Source organism: Pseudophryne corroboree, chromosome 8 (genome assembly GCF_028390025.1).
Source record: "Pseudophryne corroboree isolate aPseCor3 chromosome 8, aPseCor3.hap2, whole genome shotgun sequence".
Classification (NCBI taxonomy): domain Eukaryota; kingdom Metazoa; phylum Chordata; class Amphibia; order Anura; family Myobatrachidae; genus Pseudophryne; species Pseudophryne corroboree.
The window spans coordinates 9,042,895-9,068,087 of NC_086451.1; the positions used below are offsets into that span (position 1 = coordinate 9,042,895).

A 25,193-nucleotide genomic window follows, 5' to 3' on the forward strand; every position below is an offset into this window, starting at 1 on the left:
TAGGGACCTTGGCACCCGGGGGGCTCAACGAGAACCTTGGGCTCCAATGTTTCCTTTAAATTATTGTCATCTCAGGTTCTGTTTACCCATCATTTCCTTAACAAATTATTGTTTAAATGTCTAATGCTTGTTATATACTTGTGTGTTCCTTCATTATTACGCGGGCAAGGGGTCTATGCTTTATATGGCCATTATATCAATTGCCCCTGATTCCTTAATGTAGTATGCAGCTTATGTTTTTATGGTATTCTTATATGTTGTTTTTATCTTGCACTCTCTGCACTTTTCAGGTGACCGAGCGGAGGTAGCGTTCGGTTACCTAGGTTACTCTCCTGCTGGACGGCGCTCTGTGACGTCATCGCTCGGCGACGTGTCAGCGTGGCCGGACGGATTGGCGGGCGGCAGCGCCGTGGAGCAGGTGAGTCCGATTTGCACTAATGTCTGTTTTGTATTTGCTTATATAAGTGTTTGTGTTAATCATTGAGCCTTGTCTGGCCCTGAGGACGGGGTTTGGTCCCCGAAACATGTTGGCCGAATAAAGTACCTTTTTACATGTTGAGAAGTCTGTCTGAGTGCCGCCCTCACCACCCTGCTTGTCTATCTGGGACTTCGTGTTCCCCATCGGGAGGGCACCGCAGCAGTTGCTTATCGTTGGAGTGGAGTGCCGGGCTGTTCCATTTTTTTTGTATATATATATATATATAGAGATATAGAGATATAGAGATATATATAGATATATATATAGATATATTATAGAATTGAAGACTACGGCGCTCAGGTGCAGTTTTGTGACAATTATACCATAAGTATGAAATAAAGATTCTAAAAATATGGTAAAAAATGTAATAAAATATAATAAAACACCCCTGTTCTATATATAAACACTTCTCAATAAATTATTTGAGTGGCGGCTTGTAATACATAGACATATGCTTGGCATGCATATAAGATCTGTTGCAAGAATTGGTGAAAACAAGCGCCCAAGAGTGTGGTGACTAAAATTCAGGGGGAATGAAGGTATAGAGGAAGGGATGATAAGGATCAGCTTAAAACACTTATCTGGTAGAGAGGAACTCGGCTCAAGCAGCACTCTTTTTGTGGCTTAAAAACATGCGGATAAAACAGAAGAAAACTAACATAGTGTATACCGTTTAGATTACGTATTGTGTTACTGCTTAATTTCACAGGCCTAATTAGGGAACTAGCTTATTCCCACAGAAGATAAATATATAGCCTGGGCAGTATATATATTAAAAATACAAAGAATTTAATGACATAATCACATAAAAATACACATAAAATGGCTGGATAACATGCGTACAGAATAAAAAATTATATCAGGCTTATCTGTCCATAACAATGGCTGTAATGCATGCGTACAGAATTTAAAATTGTTTGAAGCTTATCTGTCCATAAAAGGAGATGTCTGCAGGTACTCCCAACGCGTTTCGTCCGTCAGCAACAGGACTTCATCAAGGGGATAACCACACTGAGCAAGCTTTGCTCTATTTATGCCCAAAGGAGGTGATTAATGATGACATCACTTCCTGTGACTATCATTAGTTTTGTTGGAGGAAAAAACAATTTTTGATATTCTAATTTGCACTCAAAATAGGTGACAAGTGGATTAAAGAAAGGATAGAACATGAAAGAACCGAAAATACGAAGAAAAAGGTTTTAATACCATTGGTGACAGCTAATGCCGTCGGAAATAGCGGTGGACCGCATGTGGAACGCATGCGTCATTTCCGCCCGGCGTAGTATAGTATTAGTGCAGTGAAGTGCCGATATTACCTATCGTGTGGGTAGATACAGGAAGATCAGGGTAGGGGTGATTATGCTCTTAGACATAGAAGAGAGATCCAATAGAGTAGTACCGATTAGGGAAAGAAAATAGCGGTGACACGCACCGCCATGACAGTGGCGTCACTTCCGTAATAGACGCGGAAGTGAGCTGAATAGAGAGGGTGACGTAGTTGTTAATGCGGTGGAACGCACCGCCATTAACTTCCGGCCATATGAATAGTGCATGCAACACTGTGACACGCATCTCCATTCATATAAGGAAGTGCATAATTATTATAATGATTGTGTAGTTAAAATTGAGACCACTTTAGTGGTTATTTAGCCGAGTGTGCAATTGTGACGTTGTAGTCATATATTGTAGATGGTTAAAGGTGCAGGTAATATTTAAAGTGGCATGGCATTTTTTTTTAAAAAATATATATATAACTGTCACGAACCTCGGGCAGCGGCGACCGCGCTTGTCCCTGCGGGTGGCCTGGTCTGCCCGGCGCCTCTCTTCCCCTGTCAGTCTCCGGCTTCAGCGGCGGGTCGGCGCTGCTCTCCGGCGGCTTCCCGGAAGCAAGGGCGCCGCCATCACAAGCAAGGGCAAGGAGGCGGAGCAGGTCTGACGTCACCTGCCTGCTCCGCCAATCAGGCTAGGGCGGGGAATTTAAAATCAGATACCAGGCAGAGATCCGATGCCTGAGTATCTTCGTTTCTCCTGTGGAAGCTATGATCCAGAGCTCCCTCGTCCCTGCAAGCATCCTGTGCTTCCAAGCATCCTGTCCCTGCAAGCATCCTGTGCTTCCAAGCATCCTGTCCCTGCAAGCATCCTGTGCTTCCAAGCATCCTGTCCCTGCAAGCATCCTGTGCTTCCAAGCATCCTGTCCCTGCAAGCATCCTGTGCTTCCAAGCATCCTGTGCCTACAAGCAACCTGTGCTTCCAAGCATCCTGTGCCTACAAGCAACCTGTGCTTCCAAGCATCCTGTGCCTACAAGCACCTCCGTGCCTCCAGTTACCTCCGTGTCTCCAAGCACCTCGTGCCTCCAAGCACCTCCGTGCCTCCAAGCACCTCCGTGCCTCCAAGCACCTCGTGCCTCCAAGCACCTCGTGCCTCCAAGCACCTCCGCGCCTCAAGCACCTCCGTGCCTCCAGTTACCTCCGTGCCTCCAGTTACCTCCGTGCCTCCAGTTACCTCCGTGCCTCCAAGCACCTCCGTGCCTCCAAGCACCTCGTGCCTCCAAGCACCCCGTGCCTCCAAGCACCTCCGCGCCTCAAAGCACCTCCGTGCCTCCAGTTACCTCCGTGTCTCCAAGCACCTCGTGCCTCCAAGCACCTCGTCCCTCCAAACACCTCGGTGTCTCCAAACACCTCCGTGCCTCCAAGCACCTCCGTGCCTCCAAACACCTCCGTGCCTCCAAGGGTCTCCCAGCACTCCCTGTACTCCCAGTACCTCAGTGCCTTCAATACCACAGTGTCTCCAATATCTCAGTACCCCAGCCTTCATTATTTCTACAAGTCTTGTCTTACAGGAGACCTACAAGAATTCCTCTGGGCCTCCCGCCTGCCGTCTTAGTTCTGCATGAGGAAGACCTACATCCGGCCATCTCTACTACGACCCAGTGGCGGTTCCTCTTCCCGGTCATCGGAAGAAGCCCCGAGTCCACAACACTCCCAAACCAGGTCAGTGATAGTATACTCAGGCCTCATGGACTCGGGGGATCGGAACACGGACTCTAGTGCCATCCAGAACCTGGCTTCTCGAGTGCAAAGTCAGGAAGCAGCACAAGGTCAGGTGATGCAGTACCTCCAGCAGTTGTCCGGGCGTCTGGATCAGATTCAGGCGTCTCTGGCCTCAGTAATTCCGGCTCCTGTTCCAGCAGTCGCACCAGTTGCCGTTGCCAGCAATGTTCAACCATCGGCCGGTGTCACTCCACGCCTTCAGTTGCCTACTCCGTCCCGCTATAATGGGAATCCCAAAAATTGTCGTGGTTTCTTGAACCAGTGCGAGGTACATTTCGAGCTACTTGCACACAACTTTCCTACAGACCGGTCCAAGGTAGCATATATTATTTCTCTGTTGGAAGGTTCTGCTTTGGATTGGGTGTCTCCATTATGGGAACGATCTGATCCCATGGTTTCCAACTACACCAACTTCATCTCGTCCTTTCGAAGGATTTTCGACGAGCCCGGCAGAATGACCACTGCTTCTTCCGATTTGCTCCGTGTTCGGCAGGGCGCCCGTTCCGTGGGCCAGTACGTGGTTCATTTCCAGACCATTGCTTCCGAACTACGCTGGAATAATGATGCCCTGAGAGCTGCCTTCTGGAACGGTCTTTCCGACCGGCTGAAAGACGAGCTGGTTACTAGAGATCTGCCGGATCCATTAGAAGATTTGATTTCCCTTTGCGTCAAGGTGGATCTTCGGATGCAGGAGCGTGGAAGAGAACGTAACCGTTCGGATCGTTCCAGGTTCCGGAATCCTACTCCTAGGCCGGTGGCCTCACCTAGCTCAGATGAGCCCATGCAAATTAACCGCTCCCGACTGTCTCCGGAAGAACGACAGCGTCGTCGTGAGGGTAAACTCTGCCTTTACTGTGGAGCCGCAGATCATTTTCTTAAATCTTGTAAAGTCCGTCCGGGAAACGGGCAGACCTAGCTTGTTCCGGAGGAGTCAAGCTGGGAGTTACGACAAAAGCTTCTCCAACTTCGGACTGCTTGCTTCCAGTAACTCTAGTCTCCAATTCAGTCTCCAGGTCTTGTGAAGCCCTATTGGATTCCGGAGCTGCAGGGAACTTCGTTTCTTCCTTCTGTGCCCAAAGTTTGGGTTTAAAGTTACGGCCTATCGAGCGGCCAATTTCACTGACGGCTATCAACGGGACTAGAATTTCCAAAGGTCTCATAATGTGGCGCACGGGGCCAGTTAAGCTGCGGGTCGGGGCTCTACATCAGGAAGATTTGGAACTCTTGGTAATCCCAGAAATGCCCCATGATCTGGTTCTTGGAATGCCTTGGCTGAAAAGTCATAACCCCCACATCGATTGGAAGTCGTCACAAATTCTGTCCTGGAGTTCCTTTTGTCACACTAATTGTCTTACTCCTGTTTGTCCGCTCCGTGTTACCTCCAAAACGGATGAAGAGCACATTCCGGAGGCATATCAAGGGTACAAGGACGTATTTTCGGAACAAGCTGCTGACCTGTTACCACCTCACAGGCCTTGGGACTGCCCTATTGACCTTGTCCCAGGGAAGACGCCACCTCGTGGTCGCACATATCCTCTGTCTCTTCCCGAGACTCAAGCCATGTCGGAGTATATTAAGTCCAATATGCTCAAGGGATTCATTCGCCCCTCTTCCTCCCCTGCTGGTGCAGGCTTCTTTTTCGTGAAGAAAAAGGACGGGGGGTTGAGACCATGCATCGACTACCGCGGCCTAAACGACATTACTATTAAGAATAAATACCCCTTGCCACTAATCACAGAGTTATTTGATAGGGTTCGTGGTGCCCGCATTTTTTCAAAACTCGACTTGAGAGGAGCTTATAATCTTATACGCATCCGAGAGGGGGATGAATGGAAGACTGCCTTTAATACCCGAGATGGGCATTACGAATACTTGGTGATGCCGTTTGGTCTTAGTAATGCTCCCGCGGTTTTCCAGGGATTCGTCAACGAAATCTTTCGTGATATGCTGTATCAGAGCGTTGTGGTATATCTGGACGACATACTGATTTTTTCCAAGAATCTTGTCGAACACAGGACTCAAGTCAAAGAGGTGCTACACCGTTTACAAGAGAATCATCTCTACGCCAAGCTTTCCAAATGTACCTTTGAAGTAACATCTATTCCGTTCCTCGGTTATGTCATCTCGGGGACGGAGCTTCGCATGGATCCGGAAAAGTTGTCGGCCATTCGTGATTGGACTCAGCCTCTTTCCCTGAAAGCAATACAAAGGTTCCTGGGCTTTGCGAACTACTACAGGAAATTCATTAAAGGTTTCTCCACCATTGTTGCACCCATTACTGCCCTGACGAGAAAGGGTTCTAATCCTAGTTTGTGGCCTCCGGAAGCCATTGTAGCTTTTTCTCGCTTAAAGTTAGCTTTCACGACGGCTCCAGTTCTCCAACAACCAAATTTCGAGGAACCCTTCTTCTTAGAAGTTGATGCATCTTCAGTCGGGGTGGGGGCTGTCCTCTCCCAGCATTCCTCTGATAAGAAATTACATCCGTGTGGCTTCCACTCTCGTAAATTCTCTCCAGCCGAACGAAATTACTCTATTGGAGACCAGGAACTCTTGGCAATCAAATCTGCCTTGGAAGAATGGAGATATCTTCTAGAAGGGGCTAAACATGTGTTTACCATCTACACGGATCACAAGAATTTACTGTACATCAAATCCGCACAATGTTTGAATCCTCGCCAGGCGAGATGGGCACTTTTCTTTTCCCGATTCTCGTTCATTATCAAGTACCGTGCCGGGACTCTCAATATTAAAGCAGATGCGCTTTCCCGTTCACAGGTTCCCACAGACGAGGATGAACCTCCGGAGCGGGGTTTAATTCTGAATCCAGTTTCTGTCTCTGCTGCTTTAACTACTCCAGCTCCTCCTCCTGGAAGAATGTCCGTACCAGCTAGATTCCGCCCAGGAATACTACGGTGGGTCCATAACTCCAAGTTTTCCGGTCATCCCGGCGCTCAGAAGATGTACAAGTTTCTGCAAAGGTCTTACTGGTGGAACACCATGAGGAAGGATGTACAAGATTGCGTTAATTCATGTCCCCAATGTACACAACATAAATCTCCTCGTCTGCCTCCTGCAGGGTTACTTCGTCCTCTGCCTATCCCTGTGAGACCCTGGACTCACATTTCCATGGACTTCATCACTGACTTGCCCTGTTCCAAGGGTTGCAACACCGTTTGGGTTATCGTTGACCGTTTTTCGAAGATGGCACACTTTGTGCCCTTGACTGGTCTTCCGACAGCACCGAAACTGGCTCTATTGTTTATCCGAGAACATTTTCGTTTGCATGGGTTGCCACAAGAGATTGTTTCTGACCGTGGAGTACAGTTCACCGCCAGGTTTTGGAAAGCCCTTTGTTCAACTCTACACATTAAACTTAAGTTTTCGTCGGCTTATCATCCCCAAACAAATGGACAAACGGAACGAGTCAATCAAGATCTAGAGACTTTTCTTCGGTTGTATCTCTCTCCTTCACAGGACAACTGGGTGGAGTTGTTGCCTTGGGCGGAGTTTGCCCATAACCATTTGTTTCATTCTTCCACTGGGGAATCACCATTTTTCGTCAACTACGGGTTCCATCCCCGTGTTCCGGAATTTCCAAGCCTTCCGATAATAGAGGTTCCTGCTGTAGCGTCCACTCTACGACACTTTGGACAAATTTGGAGAAAGGTTCATGCTAATCTTAAGCAGGTTTCTGTTCGGTACAAGTTCTTTGCAGATAAGAAACGGCAAGCCGCACCTCAATATAAAGTTGGGGACAGGGTATGGCTGTCCACACGGAATCTCCGGTTGAAGGTGCCCACCATGAAATTCGCTCCAAGGTTCATCGGTCCTTACCCTGTGCTACAAGTCTTAAATCCTGTGGTCTGTAAACTGGGTTTGCCTGCCCATCTTCGCATACCTAACGCCTTCCATGTTTCTCTACTCCGTCCCCTCATACTGAATCGATTCCACTCAGCACTCCCAAGGCCAACGTCCGTAGTGGCAGAAGCTGGAGCGGAGTTTGAAATCAAAGCTATTCTGGACTCTCGTTATCTTCATAAAAAATTACAGTACTTGGTGGACTGGAAGGGTTATGGACCTGAGGAGAGAAGTTGGATTGGGGCTACTGAAGTAACGGCTCCTCGTCTGATTCGGATCTTCCACTCCAGACATCCGACTAAGCCCGGGAAGTGTCCAGGGGCCACTCCTGGAGGAGGGGGGTACTGTCACGAACCTCGGGCAGCGGCGACCGCGCTTGTCCCTGCGGGTGGCCTGGTCTGCCCGGCGCCTCTCTTCCCCTGTCAGTCTCCGGCTTCAGCGGCGGGTCGGCGCTGCTCTCCGGCGGCTTCCCGGAAGCAAGGGCGCCGCCATCACAAGCAAGGGCAAGGAGGCGGAGCAGGTCTGACGTCACCTGCCTGCTCCGCCAATCAGGCTAGGGCGGGGAATTTAAAATCAGATACCAGGCAGAGATCCGATGCCTGAGTATCTTCGTTTCTCCTGTGGAAGCTATGATCCAGAGCTCCCTCGTCCCTGCAAGCATCCTGTGCTTCCAAGCATCCTGTCCCTGCAAGCATCCTGTGCTTCCAAGCATCCTGTCCCTGCAAGCATCCTGTGCTTCCAAGCATCCTGTCCCTGCAAGCATCCTGTGCTTCCAAGCATCCTGTCCCTGCAAGCATCCTGTGCTTCCAAGCATCCTGTGCCTACAAGCAACCTGTGCTTCCAAGCATCCTGTGCCTACAAGCAACCTGTGCTTCCAAGCATCCTGTGCCTACAAGCACCTCCGTGCCTCCAGTTACCTCCGTGTCTCCAAGCACCTCGTGCCTCCAAGCACCTCCGTGCCTCCAAGCACCTCCGTGCCTCCAAGCACCTCGTGCCTCCAAGCACCTCGTGCCTCCAAGCACCTCCGCGCCTCAAGCACCTCCGTGCCTCCAGTTACCTCCGTGCCTCCAGTTACCTCCGTGCCTCCAGTTACCTCCGTGCCTCCAAGCACCTCCGTGCCTCCAAGCACCTCGTGCCTCCAAGCACCCCGTGCCTCCAAGCACCTCCGCGCCTCAAAGCACCTCCGTGCCTCCAGTTACCTCCGTGTCTCCAAGCACCTCGTGCCTCCAAGCACCTCGTCCCTCCAAACACCTCGGTGTCTCCAAACACCTCCGTGCCTCCAAGCACCTCCGTGCCTCCAAACACCTCCGTGCCTCCAAGGGTCTCCCAGCACTCCCTGTACTCCCAGTACCTCAGTGCCTTCAATACCACAGTGTCTCCAATATCTCAGTACCCCAGCCTTCATTATTTCTACAAGTCTTGTCTTACAGGAGACCTACAAGAATTCCTCTGGGCCTCCCGCCTGCCGTCTTAGTTCTGCATGAGGAAGACCTACATCCGGCCATCTCTACTACGACCCAGTGGCGGTTCCTCTTCCCGGTCATCGGAAGAAGCCCCGAGTCCACAACACTCCCAAACCAGGTCAGTGATAATATACATCCTAGATAGTGATAAATTAAAGTGACAGTGCCATAATTTATATTGCTAACATTTAATTTTAAAGTGACAGTGCTACAATTAGTGTTGTGCCATGCTGTTTATTTTGGGTGCAGTTAGATATCACTAACCATTGATATTAATGATTTTATATGTAATATAGATAGGACCTAGACCAGTTATTCTTTTATGAAATAGGCGATACAGTAATGTGAACTCATTATATCTTAGTCATTCAAATGTCCATTGTTTAAATGTATCCTTAAAGGCAGTCTTGCACATCACTTGGAGTCGTCTTATACTCCTTCCCACGTTTGTCAGTTTTTTGTATCGTCTGACGGAGAATTTAACTGAAAAAGAACCATAGGATGGCTTATGACATAAAGCCTTGACTAAATGTAGTTATCAATATGCATAACAAGAAAAACCAATTTCTTACATAAGTAGGTGTCAAAAGAGGAGTGAAGGAGATAAAAGGTGTGTGAGAAATGAAGCATCAAAGAAAAGGGGCAATTTCGAAGGCTTCGTTCAGTCCTAACGGGGATAAGGTCTTTAGTTCATATATCCAGAACATTTCCCGTTTTGACAACTTATTTAAGATATCGCCCCCTCTTTCTCCAAGTTTTACCAGTTCAATAGCTTTAAATTAAATATCTTCCGGATTTTGATTTATGTTTTTCTGTAAAGTGTTTGGAAACTGTATGGTTGTCTATCTTGTTTTTGATATTTCTAATATGCTCTTGAATTCGTAACTTAAGGACTCTTTTCGTCTTTCCGACGTACTTTAATCCACATGTGCACTCCAATAGGTATATTACCATGGTCGAGTTACAGTTTAAGAAGTCTTTAATACTGTATTCTTTGGTGCTATTGTGATTGGTAAATTTTTTCCTATTTGGATGAAGATATTTGCAAATATTACAATTTCCACATTTATAGCATCCTTTACAGTTAATGAAGGTGCTATTTCCGGGTTTATTCCTGTTTTGTAGGTGACTTGGAGCCAAAATGTCTTTCAGGCTGCTGGTTTTCCGGAATACAATGTCTGGTTTTGATGGGAGAATATCTTTTAGTATTGGATCCATTAGTAAGATATTCCAGTGCTTATTGATGGATTTTTTAATAATATGCTCTTGATTACTAAATGTAGTGATGAATGGGGTGAAGTTCTCAGATTTCTTTTGTGCTTGTTTGTTAAATAGATCCGTTCTTTGTACGTTGGCCGTCTTTTCCAATGCTACTGGATAAAAATGAATTCCAGTACCTTATGACGACAACACCGGTAATACCAACATTTTACCATCTTCCAAAGATACACAAGAATCTTTCCAAACCTCCAGGCAGACCCATCATCGCAGGGATTGACTCCCTTACTAGCCATTTATCGGAATATGTAGACATCTTTTTGTGTAAATACGTAATCAACCTACCATCCTTTTTGAAAGACACCAACAGTGCAATCAATATACTGTCCTCAGTGGAATGGAAGGATTCCTACCTTTGGATTACTATAGACGTGCAAAGCCTATACACCTCCATTGTCCATGAAAAGGGAATAGAAGCTTGCAGAAGATACCTGGATAGAGACCCAAAACTATCAACATCTCATAAGAATGCAATTTGCGACTTCATGAAATTCATCCTAAGTCACAATTACTTCACATTCCAGCGGACCTTCTACCTACAAATTTGTGGAACGGCCATGGGTACATCATTTGCTCCCAGCTTCGCCAATTTACTAATGGGCTCATGGGAAGAAGAGTGCATCTATAATAATAATCCATACTTGAAAAATCTGATTGTCTACAAACGATATATAGATGATATTTTGATCATCTGGGAAGGAGATGAGGAACTATTCAGAAGCTTTTTTCAATTACTCACTACAAACCAATACAATTTGAAGTTTACATACGAGATCAGCAAAGAAAGTGTACATTACCTGGATCTTACCCTTTCGAGTTCCGACTCAAAAGTTATAACCAGTAATCATATAAAAGAAGTAGACACTAACAGCTACCTTCATTTCAAAAGTTGCCATGCTCGGAATTGGAAAACCAACATCCCATACTCTCAGTTTTATCGTATCAAACGCAACTGCAGTAACGAACAGGATTGCAATAACCAACTAACAACATACGCCACCAGATTTAAGGAAAGGAGATATCCGGAACATGTGATAAATGAAGCATTGGAAAAGACGGCCAACGTACAAAGAACGGATCTATTTAACAAACAAGCACAAAAGAAATCTGAGAACTTCACCCCATTCATCACTACATTTAGTAATCAAGAGCATATTATTAAAAAATCCATCAATAAGCACTGGAATATCTTACTAATGGATCCAATACTAAAATATATTCTCCCATCAAAACCAGACATTGTATTCCGGAAAACCAGCAGCCTGAAAGACATTTTGGCTCCAAGTCACCTACAAAACAGGAATAAACCCGGAAATAGCACCTTCATTAACTGTAAAGGATGCTATAAATGTGGAAATTGTAATATTTGCAAATATCTTCATCCAAATAGGAAAAAATTTACCAATCACAATAGCACCAAAGAATACAGTATTAAAGACTTCTTAAACTGTAACTCGACCATGGTAATATACCTATTGGAGTGCACATGTGGATTAAAGTACGTCAGAAAGACGAAAAGAGTCCTTAAGTTACGAATTCAAGAGCATATTAGAAATATCAAAAACAGGATAGACAACCATACAGTTTCCAAACACTTTACAGAAAAACATAAATCAAATCCGGAAGATATTTCATTTAAAGCTATTGAACTGGTAAAACTTGGAGAAAGAGGGGGCGATATCTTAAATAAGTTGTCAAAACGGGAAATGTTCTGGATATATGAACTAAAGACCTTATCCCCGTTAGGACTGAACGAAGCCTTCGAAATTGCCCCTTTTCTTTGATGCTTCATTTCTCACACACCTTTTATCTCCTTCACTCCTCTTTTGACACATACTTATGTAAGAAATTGGTTTTTCTTGTTATGCATATTGATAACTACATTTAGTCAAGGCTTTATGTCATAAGCCATCCTATGGTTCTTTTTCAGTTAAATTCTCCGTCAGACGATACAAAAAACTGACAAACGTGGGAAGGAGTATAAGACGACTCCAAGTGATGTGCAAGACTGCCTTTAAGGATACATTTAAACAATGGACATTTGAATGACTAAGATATAATGAGTTCACATTACTGTATCGCCTATTTCATAAAAGAATAACTGGTCTAGGTCCTATCTATATTACATATAAAATCATTAATATCAATGGTTAGTGATATCTAACTGCACCCAAAAATAAACAGCATGGCACAACACTAATTGTAGCACTGTCACTTTAAAATTAAATGTTAGCAATATAAATTATGGCACTGTCACTTTAATTTATCACTATCTAGGATGTATATATATATATATTTTTTTTAAAAATGCCATGCCACTTTAAATATTACCTGCACCTTTAACCATCTACAATATATGACTACAACGTCACAATTGCACACTCGGCTAAATAACCACTAAAGTGGTCTCAATTTTAACTACACAATCATTATAATAATTATGCACTTCCTTATATGAATGGAGATGCGTGTCACAGTGTTGCATGCACTATTCATATGGCCGGAAGTTAATGGCGGTGCGTTCCACCGCATTAACAACTACGTCACCCTCTCTATTCAGCTCACTTCCGCGTCTATTACGGAAGTGACGCCACTGTCATGGCGGTGCGTGTCACCGCTATTTTCTTTCCCTAATCGGTACTACTCTATTGGATCTCTCTTCTATGTCTAAGAGCATAATCACCCCCTACCCTGATCTTCCTGTATCTACCCACACGATAGGTAATATCGGCACTTCACTGCACTAATACTATACTACGCCGGGCGGAAATGACGCATGCGTTCCACATGCGGTCCACCGCTATTTCCGACGGCATTAGCTGTCACCAATGGTATTAAAACCTTTTTCTTCGTTTTTTCTTCGTATTTTCGGTTCTTTCATGTTCTATCCTTTCTTTAATCCACTTGTCACCTATTTTGAGTGCAAATTAGAATATCAAAAATTGTTTTTTCCTCCAACAAAACTAATGATAGTCACAGGAAGTGATGTCATCATTAATCACCTCCTTTGGGCATAAATAGAGCAAAGCTTGCTCAGTGTGGTTATCCCCTTGATGAAGTCCTGTTGCTGACGGACGAAACGCGTTGGGAGTACCTGCAGACATCTCCTTTTATGGACAGATAAGCTTCAAACAATTTTAAATTCTGTACGCATGCATTACAGCCATTGTTATGGACAGATAAGCCTGATATAATTTTTTATTCTGTACGCATGTTATCCAGCCATTTTATGTGTATTTTTATGTGATTATGTCATTAAATTCTTTGTATTTTTAATATATATACTGCCCAGGCTATATATTTATCTTCTGTGGGAATAAGCTAGTTCCCTAATTAGGCCTGTGAAATTAAGCAGTAACACAATACGTAATCTAAACGGTATACACTATGTTAGTTTTCTTCTGTTTTATCCGCATGTTTTTAAGCCACAAAAAGAGTGCTGCTTGAGCCGAGTTCCTCTCTACCAGATAAGTGTTTTAAGCTGATCCTTATCATCCCTTCCTCTATACCTTCATTCCCCCTGAATTTTAGTCACCACACTCTTGGGCGCTTGTTTTCACCAATTCTTGCAATATATAGATATATATCTATATATATATATATCTAAAGATATATAGATAGATAGATATATATATCTATATATCTATATATATATATAGATAGATATCTATCTATATATATATATATATATATATATAGATATATATCTATATATATATATATATATATATATGTAGATATATATACACAAACACATTAGATTAATGTATGTGCAGCACCTACATGTCATGCCTGATAAGCATTGAGTCTGCACGAGGGATGAGGGGAGGGAGAAGAGAGACTTCACTCGTGTGAGAACCGAAGGCGGCAGCAGCAGCCGTCTGTGAGAGGAGTCATCTCATAGACGTTCCCGGAAGTGAATGTATGCAGTGCTGAGAAGAGCAGGAGGAGGGGGGCGGACTGTCAGAGGGGGACTGATCGTGGGGAGAGAGTCTACACAGGCAGCGTAGCGCTGCTCAGCTGCCCGCTGTAGTGTAATGTATATTAGCAGCGCTGCCTCCGGCAGGGAAGGTGCCGGGCACAACGCTACTAATATTACACTACACTACAGCGGGCAGCGGCGCAGCTGATGAGGAGCAATAGGTGTGTGCGGATGGTGCGCCCACAGCCTAACTGCGCTGTGTGCAATGCCCCATCCGCACACACCTAGTTACGGCACTGTGTCATAGTTCATGTCGTCTTTTATTATTATATTACGTTGCCAATCATTAAATGAGGGCTTAGAACTAATGTAAATAATACAATTGGGCAGAGGGAGGGTGGCCATTACCATTGTGCCTAGGGGCGCCCTGACCCCTAAATCCCCATGATTGGTAGATAAAACACATCAACATGTTCTATTACCAAGGTGTATTTCATTGTAAAGGATTTCATCACATTATAGGACTATGGCAGTGATTCCCGTGGCACCCTAACATTCCAGATTTTCAGGATATCATGGTTGAGCACAGATGGATAAATCAAACTGAGTGATTAAGTCACCTGTGCTCAAGCATGGATATCCTTAAAACCTGGACTGTTAGGGAGCCATGAGGACTGAGTTTGGGAACCTCTGGACCACAGTATTGCCTGCAGTACTGGAGTCATTGTAACCCTGCCGGTTGTTCTGTCTCTTCTCTCACATTTCCCTCTTCTCTCACATTTCCCTCACAGTTCCCTCACTTCTCTCACATTTCCCTCACAGTTCCCTCACTTCTCTCACATTTCCCTCACAGTTCCCTCACGCCGGGCCACAGTTCCCTCACGCCGGGCCCTGGAACGACAGCACGCCATGGGATCTAATTCACCGCCTGGAGGAAGACTTCAAACTCTTGGTTGCCCCACCGAATGGGACCAAGGAGAACCCGGCAAGCACCTGCCAGGAGCTGCAGCTCGTCCACCCCGAGCTGAAGGATGGTGGGTTCTGTACAGTGGCGGATCCAGGGGGGGGGGGGGGGGGGGGGGGGCACTCGGGTCCGTGCCCCCCCTGTCATTTGTGGCCTCCGTCCCCTGTTCTCCCCCGGCGCTCCCCCGTTCTCCCCCGGCACCGGCGCCGCACAGGGAGATGACGGTCGCCCGCTGAGATTGTGTTACCAGCGGGGGCCCATCTCCCTGCACAGCAGCAGCCGGAGGCAGGAGCTCAGTACTGAGCTCCGGCTTCCGGCGCTGTCACTGTGCGGCGTGCGCTATGGGAGAGACGTCAGTCATGACGTCTCTCTCATAGTGCTGAGTAGCGGACGCCAAGAGGAGGACTGCAGCGGTCTGGAAGCGGGAACAGGGCTCGGTAAGTATGATGTTCTTTTCTTCCTTAATGCAGCGGGGGCATCTACTGGGGGCAAACTACGGGGGGACATTACTACTGGGGGGGGGGGGGGGGGCATCAACAAGGGGCATTACTACTGGGGTTGGCATTACTACTGGGGGCATTATTACTGGGGGGCATCTACTGGGGGGGGTCATCTATGGGGGCATTACTACTGGGGGCAGCTACTGGGGGACATTTTTACTGGGGGCCATCTACTGGGGGCATTATTACTGGGGGGCATCTACTGGGGACATTACTTCTGGGGGGTCCTCTATTGGGGGCAAACTCCTAGGGGGCATTACTACTGGGGGCAAACGACTGGAGGACATTATTACTGGGGGGCATCTACTGGGGGCAAACTACTGGGGGACATTATTACTGGGGGGCATCTACTGGGGGCAAACTACTGGGGGACATAATTACTGGGGGTCAACTACAAAGGAGGTAACTACTGGGGGCATACTACAGGAGGGCATTACTACTGGCGGCGTAACTACAGGGGCATTACTACTTGGGGGTAAACTACAGGGGGGCAAACTACTGGGGGATAACTACAGGGGCCAAACTACTGGGGGCATTACTACTGGGGGCTAAACTACAAGGCGGGCATAACTACAGGGGCTAAACTACAATGGGGCAAACTACAGGGGGGCATTACTACTGGTGGCTAAACTACAAGCAGGCAAACTACTGGGGGCATTACCACTGGAAGGCTAAACTAAAGGGGGTGGGGGTAAACTACTGGGGTCATAACTGCAGGGGCATTACCACTGGGGGGCATAACTACTAGGGCGCTAAATGACTGCGGGCATTACTACAGGCAACATTACTACTGGGGGCAATACGGCATTGCATAAGGGGCACCACTACTATGGGGTCTATATAAGGGGCACTACCAGTACAGTGGACATTGCATAATGAGCGCTACAACTGTGGGCATTGTATAAGAAGCGCCACCTCACATGCACCAAAGCCGCACGCAAATGTACTTGCCCCTTCTATGGTGCCCCCCCCCTATCATTTTCTTCTGGATCCGCCCCTGGTTCTGTATACAGAGCTGGGGAGATGCTAACTGGATTTATTTCACTATGAAAGTGTGAATTTAATATCATCCACCAGGTGGCACCCACAAGCCTTGAGCATAGTCCCCCCTTAAGTCATTCTAAAAAATTCTTCCTGGCATGGCAAGCTGTGGAACCTTGCGTATCAGTGGTATAAAGTTGACTGGAGACAGGTGGGCACACATGGGAGGAAAGTGGCTCAGTCACATGCACAAGAGATGGAAAACAGAATTCCGTAGCCTACATTGCCGGGGCAATCTTACCTTATGTGCAGGTGTACATAGAGATATCTGCCCTCTCCTGCCCCTCTGCTAATGCTTCCAATCACCACTCTGCAAAGACATTGGCTGCCTACAAGGGCACAGGACGGGACCCCTAGAGGGAGCTTCTGCTAATAGGTTGCCAATCAATGAGAGAGCCAATAATGACGCACATATACCAGATTTACCCCCAGTTCTACAAACAGTTCATTCATCCAATACGAGGGCCAGACTTACCCGTAGGCAGCTGCAGACACCCCCATGGGTGCATTCTCAGTAACGGGGGAAGACCGGCAGCAGTGTATGGAGAGCACTCCCTCCTCCGCTCCTAGCATTGTGCCATACAGAACTTGTCTACTCTTCCAGGATTCTGGGGAGCTCTATGGGATGCCGGGAGAGTGCAGTGAAATGGGTGGGGTGGGCTGTGTCGGTGCCTCTGGGATCTCCATGGAAGGGAGTCGGCAATTGTCCACTGTGCTCACCGGGAGATTGCCACCTGGCCTTCTGCTGGAAATGGTCAGGAAGTCCAGCATAGAACATAGGACACCAATGGGAATCAATATTATCCTTCTTTATCCGTCACCTGTATGATATCAGGAGGGAACGGACGTTGTACTCAGCAGTGACCATGTTATGCGTATCTACCCCGGCTTGCGTTATATATAGGAAAGACTGAGTGACTCCGGAATAACAGTTTCGTCTTTCTCTGCTAGGTTATTACTACATTGACCCCAATCAGGGGAGTCCGCAGGACTCTTTCTTGGCGTTCTGCAACTTTACAGCGGGGGGAGAAAGCTGTGTGCCGGCTACGCAGAGCGAGGTAAGACAGTAACATCATCTGCAGTCCTCACCCCATTTACTAACACTGCATCTAGGAGCAGGTCCACCGAACTATAGCAGCCAATCGGGCGCTTGCTTTCATTGGCTAACTTTCACTAGACAGATCACAGGTAATGTTTGATTGGTTGCTGTGATTCTGTGCAGATTATCAGCTGTTGCAATGTTAAAAAATTATCCCTTTTCCCTTCCAAGGAGATTGTGTCGTTCCGTTCATTGTATCTCACCACTGACAGATTGTATCGTTCCGGTCATTGTATCTCACCACTGACAGATTGTATCGTTCCGGTCATTGTATCTCACCACTGACAGATTGTATCGTTCCGGTCATTGTATCTCACCACAGACAGATTGTATCGTTCCGGTCATTGTATCTCACCACTGACAGATTGTATCGTTCCGGTCATTGTATCTCACCACTGACAGATTGTATCGTTCCGTTCATTGTATCTCACCACTGACAGATTGTATTGTTCTGGTCATTGTATCTCACCACTGACAGATTGTATCGTTCCGTTCATTGTATCTCACCTCTTACAGATTGTATCGTTCCGGTCATTGTATCTCACCACTGACAGATTGTATTGTTCTGGTCATTGTATCTCACCACTGACAGATTGTATCGTTCCGGTCATTGTATCTCACCACTGACAGATTGTATCGTTCCGTTCATTGTATCTCACCACTGACAGATTGTATTGTTCCGTTCATTGTATCTCACCACAGACAGATTGTATCGTTCCGGTCATTGTATCTCACCACTGACATATTGTATCGTTCCGTTCATTGTATCTCACCACTGACATATTGTATCGTTCCAGTCATTGTATCTCACCACAGACAGATTGTATCGTTCCGTTCATTGTATCTCACCACTGACATATTGTATCGTTCCGTTCATTGTATCTCACCACTGACATATTGTATCGTTCCAGTCATTGTATCTCCCCACTGACATATTGTATCGTTCCAGTCATTGTATCTCACCACTGACAGATTGTATCGTTCCGGTCATTGTATCTCACCACTGACAGATTGTATCGTTCCGTTCATTGTATCTCACCACAGACAGATTGTATCGTTCCAGTCATTGTATCTCACCACTGACAGATTGTATCGTTCCGGTCATTGTATCTCACCACTGACAGATTGTATCGTTCCGTTCATTGTATCTCACCACTGACAGATTGTATCGTTCCGGTCATTGTATCTCACCACTGACAGATTGTATCGTTCCGGTCATTGTATCTCACCACTGACAGATTGTATTGTTCCGGTCATTATATCTCACCACTGACATATTGTATCGTTCCGGTCATTATATCTCACCACTGACAGATTGTATCGTTCCGGTCATTGTTTCTCACCACTGACAGATTGTATCGTTCCGGTCATTATATCTCACCACTGACAGATTGTATCGTTCCGGTCATTGTATCTCACCACTGACAGATTGTATCGTTCCGGTCATTGTATCTCACCACTGACAGATTGTATCGTTCCGGTCATTATATCTCACCACTGACAGATTGTATCGTTCCGGTCATTGTATCTCACCACTGACAGATTGTATCGTTACGTTCATTGTATCTCACCACTGACAGATTGTATCGTTGCTGTTTGCAGATTCCGATCAGGTCGTGGCTGCTGAGCTACCAGACCCAGGACGGATTCCAGTGGTTCAGCACCCTTCCAGGGGGCTTCACAGTAAGACCCTTACCGGATATTTCTAGCTGTGTTTTCTCGTATTCAAATACACTTCTCCATTTTCCTGACGCAATGCTGAAAAAGTGACGCTGCGCTTGTAATATTCAGTGATATATAACGATAAAGTCTTACACATCCATCCGTGTACCCCCCATTCTCACATATCCCTCCGTGTGCCCCCCATTCTCACACATCCCTCCGTGCACACCACACTCTCACACATCCATCCGTGTGCCCCCCATTCTCACATATCCATCCGTGTGCCCCCCATTCTCACATACCCCTCCGTGTACCCCCCATTCTCACATATCCCTCCGTGTGCCCGCCATTCTCACATATCCCTCCGTGTGCCCCCCATTCTCACACATCCCTCTGTGTGCCCTCCATTCTCACACATCCCTCCGTGTACCCCCAATTCTCACACATCCCTCCGTGTGCCCCCCATTCTCACATATCCCTCCGTGTGCCCCCCATTCTCACACATCCCTCCGTGTGCCCCCATTCTCACACATCCCTCCGTGTACCCTCCATTCTCACACATCCCTTCGTGTGCCCCCCATTCTCACATATCCCTCCGTGTGCCCCCCATTCTCACATATCCCTTCGTGTGCCCCCCATTCTCACACATCCCTCCCTGTGCCCCTAATCTCACAAATCCCTTTGTGTGCCCCCCATTCTCACACATCCCTCCCTGTGCCCCTAATCTCACATATCCCTTCGTGTGCCCCCCATTCTCACACATCCCTCCATGCGCCCCCCACTCTCACACGTTCCTCCCTGTGCCCCCTTGTGACAGGACGGTCCCGTACGAAAGCACTCACCGCTTTCGCGTCCCGTCTCCTGTGCACAGAATGGAAGGTTAGGTCACACGGGACCTGAACACATAGGGGATTCCCGCTTACCAGCAGTAACCGCCTGTTACTGACTCCACCCTCTGCGCTGTGGGCGGGTGTATGCTGCCACCACCAGACTCCTAACCTGCCGTGGCGTTTGGAACCACGGTTCTGCTCTGTATGTGCCGACACACTGCCTTACCACACCTGTGTGGTGTTGACGAATCCCCACTAGCCACTTGCTAGGCCTCTACCGGTAGCTGGCGGAAGGCGGAACTTGGAGACGTTAGGTGCTTCCCTGGACAGCCGGAGGACGGGGCTATGTTTGGCATAACCCTGTAGGTCACAAGATGAAGCAATCTTCTTGAGGCAATGATGTTTATTTGCTCAATAATAGTCTTAAAAAAGACTCTTCCCTATTGCTAGGGGCAACAGCATACAGCAAGATGTTCCAGCAGAATAAAGATGGTACAAAAACACTTTGGAGGCACGCAGGCCTCCTTTTTATGACAATTTTCCACACAGTACAACAGGGGGTCATGTCCTCCCTGAGCCCTTTCTATCCAATCAAGATATCTTAGAAAATACAAATAAATAAATTACATTTCAAAAGGAGATAAGTGCAATAAAACAATATCCTCCTTCCTGTCACGCAGACAACGGTTGGTATCAGATTAACATTCACTATTGATAAATTTATCACATAACTTCAAAATACAAATGTTTCTGTCTCATTCACATCCCCATGCAATCCCAGTGTTTGGGATTACAACAGGAAAAGGCTGCAACACAACAATCAGTCTTCCTTCCTGCATCTGCCATTCAGGGTTTGTATATCAATTAAATCAGCTACATGATGAAACAGGTTCCAAGCCCATAGACTTTACACATGGGATAAGGAGATCCCCCGTGATTAACATCTTTCTCTAAGGAACTTACACATCAAAAGGTTTTGTCACTCACACCTCTCTGCTAGGACAGGGCCATTAGCATGCCACTTCCTACTGACAGGAGATGATTATTCAGGCAGCTATAGTAACTGCATTTTTCCTTTAAATACAATTCATTTAAACACGTGTTTCCCTTTAAATATACACTGAGCTTGTGCCCTGCACAGGCTCCACATACCCAGCCACTGTAGTGCCTCATAGCACAATATATATATTACATTTGTAAACATTTTAAACACCTGTCACTTAGCGCCCTATACATTTAAAATTGGCGCCAAGCGCCCATTGTCCCCATAATGGCGCCGGGCACTAGGGGTTAACCCCTTAAGTGCCACGGCCACCATTACACGTGTGGCCACTAGTGCGGTCCGGCCACACCCCTAATCTCACACATCCCTCCGTGTGCCCCCCATTCTCACACATCCCTCCATGCGCCCCCCACTCTCACACGTTCCTCCCTGTGCCCCCTAATCTCACACATCCCTCCGTGCGCACCACACTCTGAGATCCTGGCCTCTTCCCTCCCCCGCAACACCTGCGACATGCCTCCATTTTAAGAAACGCAGGCGTCTCCACCCCCAAACGGCATCAGAGTGTCACTGACTGTCTAATGCTGTCCTGCGTCCGCCGTCGCAGACCCGTACTGCACATGCGCAGACTGGCCCAGCGCAAAGCAGCAAACACCAGTACCTCCTGCATGCGTTGCAGATTCATCGTTTCCTGAGTGCGGCCCATTGTCACTAGGCAGAGACTGAAACTCCCTCTGCCGTATCATACTGTAACTGAGGACGAGTGGAGTGTGGAGCACATTTATTACACAACACGTTTACATTATTACATATGCTTGTCAGGAAAGATTTGAAGACGGGATTAGGACTCCCCAGTCATTACCTGGCTGCCAGGAGCAGTTTTCTGCCGTTTCTTGCATGTGGTGTGTGTTATGTATTACAGCGCACGGTTGTGGTTTAAGTTGCATAAAGTACAGTGACGTTGTGTTATTCCCAGTACTACACAAGTGAAGTGACCGTTTCTTTCCCCCGCTCCCAGTTCACGTACAACGAGGGCAGTGTGGTCCAGCTACGCTTCCTCCGGCTGCAGAGCTTCCGTGTACACCAAGAACTGAGATACGTGTGCGTGGCGCAGCCTGGGCACCCCACCAGGGACAAGAACGTGAAATTTCTGACTGACACCCGGGACCAGAGCTTCCTGGTGACCCTGCAGGGATGCGAGGTAGGTGGCACGAGGCCGAGAGGTGGATAAACACTACCCAATGTGTATATATATATATATATATATATATATATATATTATATAAAACGTAGGGACATGAATAATCTACTGTGCGCTATATAAACTAAATGTTAACAAACGGGCATCCCCAAGTGACCCCATTCATTTGGATTCAGTTGTTGGGCAACGCTATCATTTCCAAGTTATACACCGGGAAAGTAAAGCCAATTTGCTTTACTAAGTCCCTATTTAAAAAAACAAAAAAAATACTACAGCCGACCGAAACAGAAGTATTATATCTGGGAGTACTGGGGATTCCCCTTCACCAACCAATCACAAGCAGCCTGCGAGAGAAAACACTTGTGATTGGGACAGACGATGAAGGGTAGCAATGGGGAATCCCGGCTATAATCTTTTCACGCTGTTCGTGAAAAGATTATAGCGTGCAGGTTGGTCTTTTAAGGATTTTTTGTTTTATTTTGTGGGGTTTTATTATTTGTTATACAATGGTGAAAGAAGAACATAATACTTATAAATGATGAATAAGGATGTTTGGAAGTCCTTTATACCGTTTATTGGTTATTTTAAAATGGTGTTTTTGTCTTTTTTTCTCGGTAGCGCCGTCCATGATACTGGTAACCTATGGGGAGTAAGTAATGTTCCAGGGGGCCCGGTCTTATACTTTACCTCAGCTCGTACAGCGCAGAACAGTGAGACCCCCAGTGTTTGCAGCCTGGGGCAGCTAGGCCCAGCGAGGGGGAGGGTAGGACAGCTGGAGGCAAATACTTTTTTTTTATCCACAGGCAGCTGAATTTTATGTATTTATGGAGAAACCATTAAGCTACAGCTAGTTGGAATTTTATGGATCTTTTCTAGCAGGTCTTTGTCAGTGACAACCCCTCACGCTGAGGAATGATATGTAATGCAAGGACTCATATTGTGTCTCTTTGCAGGGTGGAGAATTGTACAACAGGACGGAGACTCTCCTCCATTTTGCACCCATGGACCTTTCTCTGCTTCCTCTCCGGGACTTGGCCTTGTTTCATGACGGAGACACGGGCCATCAATGTGGCTTCTTCGTGGGCCCCGTGTGCTTTAGCTGAGGGTCCTTCTTCTCCAGGAACGTTGACGACACACACCCAGGTGGTTGGGTGGAAGTCCCACACTATTTATACAGGAAGATACAACATGGGCCTCTTACCCCTCTCTCAGGAAGGGAGACTGAATATTGTTTACAAAGGAACTATTGGTGCTCAGAAGTGTAACACTTCTCTCGGATCTCCTGGTGAGAACTACACACACACACACAGAGACACACACCTCAAGGCTTCCGCCTCACAGGACATTCTAACGGCAATGTTCTCAGGAGAGAAGTCTAACCTCTTAATGCACTTATTTATCAACTTGTCTTGGTGCCCAATGAAATAGCGCAAGGAAAAGCGCCAACAAAGTGTTTTTCCCAGAATCCCCAGATTCAGAAGGATGTATGAGCAGAGCAAGTCACGGACGTGAACAGGACCAACCACTGCCATTCCTAATCATTCCTGTGATGCAGAACGTGGGTTATTCCATTGCTAAGTCATGGACACGTACAGGACCAACCACTGACATTCCTAGTCATTCCTGCGATGCAGAACGTAGGTTATTCCATTGCTAAGTCATGGACACGTACAGGACCAGCCACTGTCATTCCTAGTCATTCCTGTGATGCAGAACGTAGGTTATTCCATTGCTAAGTCATGGACACGTACAGGACCAGCCACTGTCATTCCTAGTCATTCCTGTGATGCAGAACGTAGGTTATTCCATTGCTAAGTCATGGACACGTACAGGACCAGCCACTGTCATTCCTAGTCATTCCTGCAATGGAGAACTTGGGTTATTCCATTGCTACTACAGATCATTCCCGCGATGGAGAACGTGGGTTATTGAGGCTCATATATTGTCAGAGATGGTTGCCAAGGACCATTTCCAGACTGTTCCAGGACCTGTTTCTAGAAGCAAATATCATTTTTTTGGAAGATTTTGCAGTCTAGAGTATCTTGTTACATATTTAGCTATTTAACTACCTGAGTGTTTGATGCCGCAGGTTGTCGTATGAAATGGAATATTTGATATATATATATATATATATATATATATATATATATATCTGTTGTTTTTTTCCCACTGTTTGAGGTGGGGATTAAGACCCCATGGTCCCTTAGTGGCATATTGGCTTGGGACCCCTTTTATCCTCTTTTTGTAAAATAAAATAAAACAAAAACATGAAAATAAGAATTTACTTACCGATAATTCTATTTCTCGGAGTCCGTAGTGGATGCTGGGGTTCCTGAAAGGACCATGGGGAATAGCGGCTCCGCAGGAGACAGGGCACAAAAGTAAAGCTTTCCGATCAGGTGGTGTGCACTGGCTCCTCCCCCTATGACCCTCCTCCAGACTCCAGTTAGATACTGTGCCCGGACGAGCGTACACAATAAGGGAGGAATTTTGAATCCCGGGTAAGACTCATACCAGCCACACCAATCACACTGTACAACCTGTGATCTGAACCCAGTTAACAGTATGATAACAGGGGAGCCTCTGAAAAGATGGCTCACAATAACACTAACCCGATTTAGTTAGCAATAACTATGTACAAGTATTGCAGATAATCCGCACTTGGGATGGGCGCCCAGCATCCACTACGGACTCCGAGAAATAGAATTATCGGTAAGTAAATTCTTATTTTCTCTATCGTCCTAGTGGATGCTGGGGTTCCTGAAAGGACCATGGGGATTATACCAAAGCTCCCAAACGGGCGGGAGAGTGCGGATGACTCTGCAGCACCGAATGAGAGAACT

The 25,193-nt window shown here is 46.5% G+C and overlaps 1 protein-coding gene across 1 annotated transcript in view; it reads left to right on the forward strand.

Annotated features, from left to right (window-relative positions):
• LOC134948044 (collagen alpha-1(I) chain-like) overlaps positions 1–24,694 on the forward strand; it is a 327,117-nt gene extending 302,423 nt beyond the window's left edge. Inside the window, exons 64-68 of the mRNA XM_063935802.1 lie at positions 14,904–15,084; positions 17,507–17,613; positions 19,257–19,337; positions 22,168–22,350; positions 23,304–24,694. Of these exons, the coding sequence (XP_063791872.1) occupies positions 14,904–15,084; positions 17,507–17,613; positions 19,257–19,337; positions 22,168–22,350; positions 23,304–23,453 (702 nt within the window). The 3' untranslated portion in view covers positions 23,454–24,694. The remainder of the gene's footprint in view (positions 1–14,903; positions 15,085–17,506; positions 17,614–19,256; positions 19,338–22,167; positions 22,351–23,303) is intronic.
• The last annotated feature ends 499 nt before the right edge of the window (positions 24,695–25,193 follow it).